This window comes from Pistacia vera, unplaced genomic scaffold (assembly GCF_008641045.1).
Source record: "Pistacia vera cultivar Batoury unplaced genomic scaffold, PisVer_v2 Contig660, whole genome shotgun sequence".
Lineage (NCBI taxonomy): Eukaryota > Viridiplantae > Streptophyta > Magnoliopsida > Sapindales > Anacardiaceae > Pistacia > Pistacia vera.
The window spans coordinates 1307377-1315699 of NW_022196513.1; the positions used below are offsets into that span (position 1 = coordinate 1307377).

At 36.6% G+C, this 8323-nt stretch overlaps 2 protein-coding genes across 2 annotated transcripts; both read left to right on the plus strand.

Moving 5' to 3' along the window:
- Positions 1 to 204: 204 nt before the first annotated feature.
- LOC116112374 (vicilin-like seed storage protein At2g18540) lies at positions 205 to 3658 on the plus strand. The gene is made up of 8 exons (XM_031398512.1): positions 205 to 740; positions 1009 to 1054; positions 1433 to 1482; positions 1579 to 1620; positions 2014 to 2127; positions 2841 to 2919; positions 3021 to 3092; positions 3184 to 3658. The coding sequence occupies exons 1-8, from the start codon at positions 250 to 252 to the stop codon at positions 3229 to 3231; spliced, it is 942 nt and encodes a 313-aa protein (XP_031254372.1). The 5' UTR covers positions 205 to 249; the 3' UTR covers positions 3232 to 3658.
- Positions 3529 to 4914, plus strand: LOC116112347 (aspartyl protease AED1-like). The gene is made up of 3 exons (XM_031398494.1): positions 3529 to 3599; positions 4165 to 4241; positions 4400 to 4914. Exons 1-3 carry the CDS (start codon positions 3529 to 3531, stop codon positions 4912 to 4914), a joined length of 663 nt encoding a protein of 220 aa, XP_031254354.1.
- The last annotated feature ends 3409 nt before the right edge of the window (positions 4915 to 8323 follow it).

An 8323-nucleotide genomic window follows, 5' to 3' on the forward strand; every position in this document is an offset into this window, starting at 1 on the left:
AAAAAATCCTCCTTTTATCTTCCAGTTTTGCTAAAATAATATCAAAACTAATTAGCAGGGGAAAGAGGAAAAATGCGAATTAAAAATATATTTTGAATGCTTGTTTATTTTCATAAATGTGAGAAAATTTCTTAGTGGGTTTCGTCTTGGGCTTAAGTTGGGCCTGCAACCAAATAAGTGACAAAGTCTCACCATAAACTATAATCGTCTTTCCCTTTCCTTCCCTCTCTTTAGTCTCTCTGAACCAAAATGGCCAGAGATCGAAACGACACTCACGAAGGAGACGACGAAGTTCCACCATCGAAGATGAAATCGAAATACAAGTCGCGAGAAAGTTCCGATTCAGAATCCGAAGATGACAGAAAACAAGTAAAAAGCGATAAACGAAAGCGGAAATCAGGAAAACGACGCCGTAGCAGAAGCGACGAAGATTCAGATTCAGAGTCAGAATATTCTTCTTCCTCGTCCGAGTACTCGGAGTCGGAGTCGGAATCTCAGCCGGAGTCGGAGAGCGAAGAGGAGAAGAGGAGAAGGAAGAGAAAGGAGAGGAAGAGAAGAAGAGAAAAGGAAGAGGAGAGAGAAAGGAAACGAAGGAAGAGAGAGAAAGAAAAGAGGAAGAGAGAGAAAGAAAAGAAAGAGAAGAGAAAGAAGAAAAAGAAGGAGAAGCTGGAGAGAGGTAAGAGAGGAGCTGTAACGAATTCTTGGGGCAAATATGGAATTATCAGAGAAACAGATATGTGGTAATGCTTTTAACTCTCCAATACTGTATCTTTGAAAATTTGGTTCTTTTTTGGCTCTGTTTTTTTGCATAGGAAGTTGAAACGGAAGTGTTTTTATGTTGGCTTCAGCTTGAATGAGTTTATGTTTTGTGTTTTCTAATGGAAATAGCTTTGAAATCATTATCTGTTTCACGTGTAGACTGTAGTTTTTTATTGTTAATTTCATGTAAAAGTTTCTGTTTTTATATCTTAATGAGGTTCTGTGGGAAAAAAAATATGTGTTTTGTAGGAATAAGAGGCCTGAGTTCACAGCATGGCTGGCAGAAGTGAGACAGGTATTTCAACTTTACTCTTTTAATACCCATGCAAACTTTCTGAATACATTATCAATTCTTGTTTTGTTTATCATCAGGGGTTAGGCAAACAATTGCAGAGGGGAGATGTTATTTATAGAAAGTTTAAAAAGAAAAAATATTATTGCATGGTTACTGCATAATGGAGATCTTCAAGTCCCTTTTTGTTTTATAGCTATTGTAATTGTAATTGTAATTTTCATTTTCATTTTTTTTTTTTATTTGCTTTTCTTCTTGTTCCTGAAATAGGTAGAAAAACTAAGTTTAATCTGTTGTCTCCATCAGTCAATTTTCAAGTTCAGCTAATAGTTTAAAAGAGCTCGAATGTATTGTAATTGTTTGGATAATTTTCTGTTGCAGGTGAACCTGGAAAGTTTGCCGAACTGGGAAGAGAAGCAAATGTTCAAACAGTAAGTATGAAAACTATTTGTTGATTGTTTTCAGTTTAATTCTCAAAAATGATATCGAAATTATGTTCAGCAGTTCTCAATTAATTAATTTTACAGATTCATGGAGGATCACAACACAGCTACCTTTCCTTCCAAAAAGTAAGGCTCTTTGCTGATCTGTTTCTTTTTCTTCATTCATTTCATTGTGCTGTATTAGAAACATTAAATATTTTCAATGTAAATTAAAATTTTTAAACTTTTTTATTTGCTTTTAGGGGTGTTTTTTGGTGTTTGTATTATGTAGGTTCTCAACACAGATGGAAAATTTGATTAAAAAAGTTTCTCCATGTGATAAATCCGTTACCTTGTTGGTTTTGATTTATTGTAAGATTGAAGTTAGAAGATACACATTCTCTTTTTGGGGATTTGGGGTCTGTTATTTTGTTTACATAAATTGTTTTCTCATAATATGCTATCAAGAAGATGAATAAAAATCAGTTTGGTAATTTTGAATTAATCTTGTCATGTTTGGTTGTGTTTGCATGGTGGCAGGTATTATAACCTTGATGCTTATCACAAACGCCAAATGGAAAAAGAATTCATGAAGGGTTTTAAAAAGGTCTCACAAAAGGAACGTACTATATTCAATGATGAAGAACAGCGTCGGTATGTTATGGTGCTTGCTAACATTTGATTTTTTCTGAAGTTGAAATCATCTTCCTAATCAGTTTTGTCATTAATCCATGGACTATTAGTATGTCTTTTTAATTAAAAAGCAGTTTTAACTGTATGAATCGGTAGCTTCAACTTAATGCAGTATTTTCTTGAATATATCTCTCATCTGAACTGAACTCTTGCATTGAACATTCCATATGTATACATTTTGGAAGCAATTGTGAATCGTTGATACTATACTGAAGTAATCATTATGGTGAATCCACTTAATATCTTTGAAATGCCATTTTGGTTATCTGTTTTAATTCTGCCGCAGTGTGTCTCTAAATTGGGACAATTCTCAAAATATGTTTTCAGGTTTTGCATTGTGCTAACAAGTATGTGATCTGATTCTGAAACTTTGTTCTGATGCTTTTTTGAGCATTTTTTGTTTTCCTACTGTTTGTCTCAATGGGCAAATTACTTATCTGGTCAGGATTGAGCAGAAAATTGTTCCATTTAATCATAATCATGCATGCTGTGACATAAAAGGTTAAATTCAACTTACGAATCCGAGGTTGTGTTTCCTTAACTAGCTACAATTTTCTGGTTTTGGGCTCTTAACCCACATGGTTTTAACATGCCAAAATTGCAAAGAGAGGACAATTCACACTCATTAAAACTGTTGCATCATCTCATTTGGTAATAATTTTCTTCTCTTTCAGATTGGAATTGCAGCAAGCTCGTGAAAAGCAAAAGGAAGAAGAGGTGGAAGCTTTAAAGCGCTCTATGCAGAGTGGAATGGTTAGCATTTTTTATCTCAATCTAATTTCATTTTCATTTTTTAAACCTTTAAAATCTATGAAAATTTTGCCTTCTTATCTATTCAATGTTTGAATTTTAAGGCACAAGCAATGAAAGAGCAAGCTCAGCTCAGGGAAGAGATGGCTTATCAATACAAACTTGGCAACTTTGAGGTGAGGAAGTGATGTTTGATTTCTCTTCAACACTCATTGTATCAATCAATCTCTTGCAAATCGTTGATGTATTGCCAATATGTTTATGCAGGCTGCAGCTGCTATTCAGAGAAGATTGGACCCAGATGTTGCCATGTAAGATGGTTAGCTATATTGTCGGGAGTTTACTGCTTACAGGTTGTGTTTAAATACAGAGTTCTACACTACCAAGATCCATGAAATCTTTTTGTGCTCATATCCTCCATTTAAGAGACCAGCAGATTGATGCTGTGTTCTAGGTTTGAACCATCTTGTGACTTTGGTTTCTCCTCTATAGCATGTTTGCAGATTCATAGGCATAGACATTTCTACTGCTATTCATATACTAAATTATTAGTATCAAGTTATTTTTTATGATTAAACAAGAGAGTTAAGTAGTGAGCAATGGTGAGACGAGATGGCGGAAGATATCAGAGATGTCTCAAATTTTCCTTGGTGTATTGTTTTGGCGGTTAATGTACTAATACTGTAGGTAGTTATTAAATCAATTACTCTTGTGTTCTCTTCTATATATGAGCTGCTTTAGCATAATTATTATACTCCGATAGTATTTCATAACAGAGTATAAACAATTTTTCACAGGTTACAAGTTCTCTGTTTAGGATTTGTTTTATGGAATGTGTAAAAAGCACAGCACAATGCACTCTCGTTTATTCGACAAAATTGCGATGATTGGTTCTATGTCACAGTAACTCCATACCATCTAGTAATTCTTTGGAAGTTGAAATTATCCTGGAAAGGGTGGACTTTCTTCAGGTGCTGAGCAGGAGTGAATGACTAACTAATGTATGGATCAGACTATGCAGTTGCTCTGGCTTTAGTTTGGTAACATTAAATGTGGTAAAAAACTGATCTCGATTGAACTCCAATCTTCTGTTGACTAAATGTTATGCCAATGTTAATATAAGCATAATCTGCGTAGCTATCTCAGCTGTTCATTTGTAAGCACGGATCCATTCCAAGCTTTTGTAGTTTTTCTGCCCCTTTTTTTTGCTTACCATCACTACTCTTCCTGAACTTCCTCAAGTTTCAGTATAAAACTCATTCCCAGAGACTCCATAGAATCCCCTTTATATCCTGGAAACCTCACTTTCCATGAAAGAGTTCAAGGTACTCCAACATGTCGCAATCCAGGGTTCAATATCTTTCTTCCCTTACCAAAAAATGGAAAAACTCCGCGCTCTGAATTGATGCACCCTGATGTTTTCTTTGACCATTTCTTCTAGCTGGTGCAACTAGGCATTGGCCCTGACCTTGCTTGGACACAGTGCCAACAAATGCCAATCCTGTTTCCACCAAAGCTTCACCATTTTTGATCGCCTGTGATAATCCTCTTTGTCATCTCTTTAACTGCGTCAATAACCAATGTTTCTATAACGTCAATTGCAAGGACGGATCCTCAACTTATGGTGTTGCCTCTTGGGAGAGTTTCACATTTGTGTCACAATATGCACTTGTTACAACCATTCATGATGTGTCATTCGGTTGTTCATTTGCCAGCAAAGGCTTCCCTGGAAGCCAATTCGATCGTGTTTCCGGGATATTGGGATTCGGTCATGGCCAAAGTTCTCTGATACAACAAATCGGTAGTTTTATTGAATCTCGCTTCTCCTATTGCTTTTTTGATCCTCAACCTGAAGGAGGATACATGCTTGTGGGGTTTCTGAAGTTTGGCACTGACATGGGCTATCGCGGAGGCCAAGTTCAGACAACCCCTTCTATAAATCACTCTACGAGCGATAATTACTACTTAAATTTACTAGCATCAATAACAAACGTTTGAATGATCCTCCTCACACCTTTGATTTTGACCCCAATGGAGATGGCGGTTGCTTGATTGATTTCGGAACTGTTCTCACCTATATCCATCAAGATGATTACTGGAAGTTGCATATGGAGTTTAAATACTATTTTGATCGATTTGATTAGCTTGAACGAACCACATGCCTTCCTCCATTTGCAACTTTGTTATAGGTTTCCAACAGATTTTAAATAGTTTCCTTCAATGACATTCCATTTTCAGGATGCTGATCTAACTGTCAACCTAAGAATGTATTGATTATTGTTAGAGTGAAGCACACAAAAACGCTGCCATTGTACCTTTAGTGCAACGCTGTCGTTTTATTCTTGTCATCACACCAACAAAATCCAGACCATTGAAGGACATTAACATCTGACGGCCAGGATCTACTCTCCCCAAAACAGAATGAAAAAACGACTTCACCTTGCTGCTGCGTTTTAGTCTGCTCGCTGGAGTTTATTTTTCAGTTCGTGTATTCTGTGTTAAATAGGTTCTGCTCTGTATCGTTTCTTGCTTGACTGTAATCTTTGTGTGGTTGGTTGTAATCACTTGTAAGGATTGCGTTTCCCTTTGAGTCTTGAGGATCTATTTAGAGTTCTCATAGGAAAGATTCTAGTTTATTGTGAGAGAGAGATACACTGTTTAAGAGTGAGTTTGGGGTGTAGAATTTGTTTGTATCAGGTTGTATTGATATTTAGTGCAGCGAGCTCCTGAGTTTCTTGAGCTCAACGTGGATGTAGTTTATCTTATATAGGATAAGCGAACCACGGTAAAAATTTGTGTCTTTGTTCTTAATTTCTTTACATTTTTCGTTTGTGTGTGTTTAGTGTGAAATTTGTGGATGTTTTTGAGTGTTAGAAGTGCAGATTAACTCTATAGTGGTATCAGAGCCATCAATTTAGGGTTCGTCAATTTTAGGGTTTATTGTTGAAATTAGGGTTTGAAAAATTTTGGGGGTTTCTTGATTTCAAGATTCAGTGAGGTCTAGAGTTAGGAAATCTTCGAAACTTAGTCCTTAATTTCTTATGATAACTACAAATTCGAGTGAAACCCTTGTTCTTCAAATCTGTCTGTCAAAATTACCAAACACCATTACCATCAGTTACACATAATGAGTACCACACGGGTTGAAATCACACACTATGATGGCAAAGTTGATTTCAACACATGGAAGAAGAAAATGAAGGCACTCTTGTCACATAACAAAGTGGCAGTCGCATTGGAGAAGGACCAGACCAAATGGCCCAAGGAAAAGCTGAAAAAGAAAACCGAAAAAGAAAGTCAAAATTGACGAGGAGGTGTACAATCTCATCGTCATGAATCTGGCTGACAACATGCTTCGAAAAGTAGATGGTGCTGAGACACCGTTAACTTTCTAGGGTAAGCTAGAATCACTCTATGCAGTTCAATCTGCCCCTAATCTTGCTTATTTGAAAGGTATACTGTTTTCATTTAAGATGGATCATGCTAGGACCATAGAAGAGAACCTAGATGAGTTCTTGAAAATAACCCTTGTACTTAAGGGCACTGATCAAGAACTCAGTGAGTCTAGCTTAGCCATGATTCTTTTAAATTCTATTACTGAAGAATATCAGGTTGTCAAGAATGCCCTGTTGTACACTGGAACTGTCCCTAGTATAGACCTAATTACATCATGTTTGAAGGCTAGAGAACTAGAGTTTAGGGTCCAGAAGAAAAATAACAGCTGTCTATTTGTGAAAGGAAAGGGAGATTCTAGGCAGTCTAGGGGTAATTCTTAGTTTAATAATAGTGCTAGAAATAAAAAGAAAAACAAGAATACTCATAAGGGAAAAGGAGAAACAAGGAAATGTTTCTTCTATAACAAGACTGGTCACCTGAAGAAAAACTGTTATGAGTGGATCAGGAAACAAAAACAGAATAGTACAGAGAGCAATTTGGACTTTAGTAAGACTGATATCCAAGAATCTGAAGTCTTGACTGTATCTAGGTCTGAAAAAGTAGAAGAATGGGTATTAGACTCTGGGTGCTCATTTCATATGAGCCCCAATAGAGAGTGGTTTCAGGAGTTTGAAACTGGTGAGTTAGAGACAGTTTACATGGGAAATAATAATGCCTGCAAGGTTCAAGGGATTGTGAGTATAGTCCTAAGTCTTGATAATGGTAAATCTGTCAAATTAACTAGGGTGAGATATATACCAGAACTGAAAAGAAACTTGATTTCCTAAGGCACATTAGATGAATTAGGTTGTTGTTATAAGGCTGAAGATGGTTGCCTAAATGTGTATAAAAATAAGAACTTATTTCTAAAAGGTGTCTAACGAAATGGCCTCTACATCTTGTGTGGTAATTACTGTTCAAATTATGTTAATTCTGCTTTGTTCACTACTAACCTCACTGTCACAGAAAAATGGCATCTCAAAATAGGTCACATGAGTCAAAAAGGACTCAACATTCTAAGCCAGCAAGGTATGTTTGGTAAGGATTCTATTGACTCTTTAAATTTTTGTGAGACATGCATATTAGGTAAACAACATAGGGTGAGCTTCCAGAAAGGAATCACCTGGCCACCAATAACCTAGAATATCTTCATGTTGATTTGTGGGGGCCTGAAAAAACCAAAACACATGGGGGAAGCAGTTACTTTCTGTCTATAGTTGATGACTATAGCAGAAAAGTTTGGGTTTATCTGCTTAAGACCAAAGATGAGGCTCTTGCTAGGTTTAAGAGTTGGAAAGCATTAGTAGTAAAACCAAACTGATAAGAGAGTTAAAGCTCTCAGAACTGACAACGGTCTAGAATTTTGAAATAGTGAGTTTGACCAATTCTATAGTGATCAAGGGATACTTAGACATAGGACTGTGAGGAAGACTCCACAACAGAATGGAGTCGCTGAGAGAATGAACAGGACTCTGTTAGAAAAGATTAGATGTCTACTGTTCACATCAGGTTTACCAAAATCCTTCTGGGGTGAGGCCCTTAATACTGCAGCTTATTTGGTTAATAGGAGTCCCTCTAGTGCCATTAATTTCACATGCCCAGAAGAAAAATGGATTAATAGGAAGCCCAACCTAGGTCACCTTAGAGCTTTTGAATGTGCTGCTTATGCACACACCAGTGAGGGAAAATTAGAACCTAGGTCTTTGATATGCGTATTCTTAGGTTACCAAGAGGGGACTAAAGGGTACAGGTTGTGGGAAAAAGAGGCACCAGGGGTAAAAATTATTATAAGTAGAGCTGTTATTTTTAACGAAAATTTTTTTCCTTGTAGAATCTCTAATAATCCTGCAGGTACCTCTACCACTGAGGAAATTAGTCAAGATCAGTATAATGGGAAACAAATTGAGGTGGAGCAGGTCAAAGTTCAAACTGAACTGGAAAACCAAGAGCAAACACCTACAACTTCAGATCT

Bases quoted from the DNA above. Each gene is read 5' to 3' on its own strand.
- LOC116112374 (XM_031398512.1), top strand. From the start codon at position 250: ATGGCCAGAGATCGAAACGACACTCACGAAGGAGACGACGAAGTTCCA. The intron at 1,621-2,013 runs GTAAGGCTCTTT...GCATGGTGGCAG, and splicing joins GCTACCTTTCCTTCCAAAAA to GTATTATAACCTTGATGCTT. The intron at 3,093-3,183 runs GTGAGGAAGTGA...ATGTTTATGCAG, and splicing joins ACAAACTTGGCAACTTTGAG to GCTGCAGCTGCTATTCAGAG.
- LOC116112347 (XM_031398494.1), top strand. From the start codon at position 3,529: ATGGCGGAAGATATCAGAGATGTCTCAAATTTTCCTTGGTGTATTGTT. The intron at 3,600-4,164 runs GTAGGTAGTTAT...CTCAAGTTTCAG, and splicing joins GCGGTTAATGTACTAATACT to TATAAAACTCATTCCCAGAG. The intron at 4,242-4,399 runs GTACTCCAACAT...GCTTGGACACAG, and splicing joins TTTCCATGAAAGAGTTCAAG to TGCCAACAAATGCCAATCCT.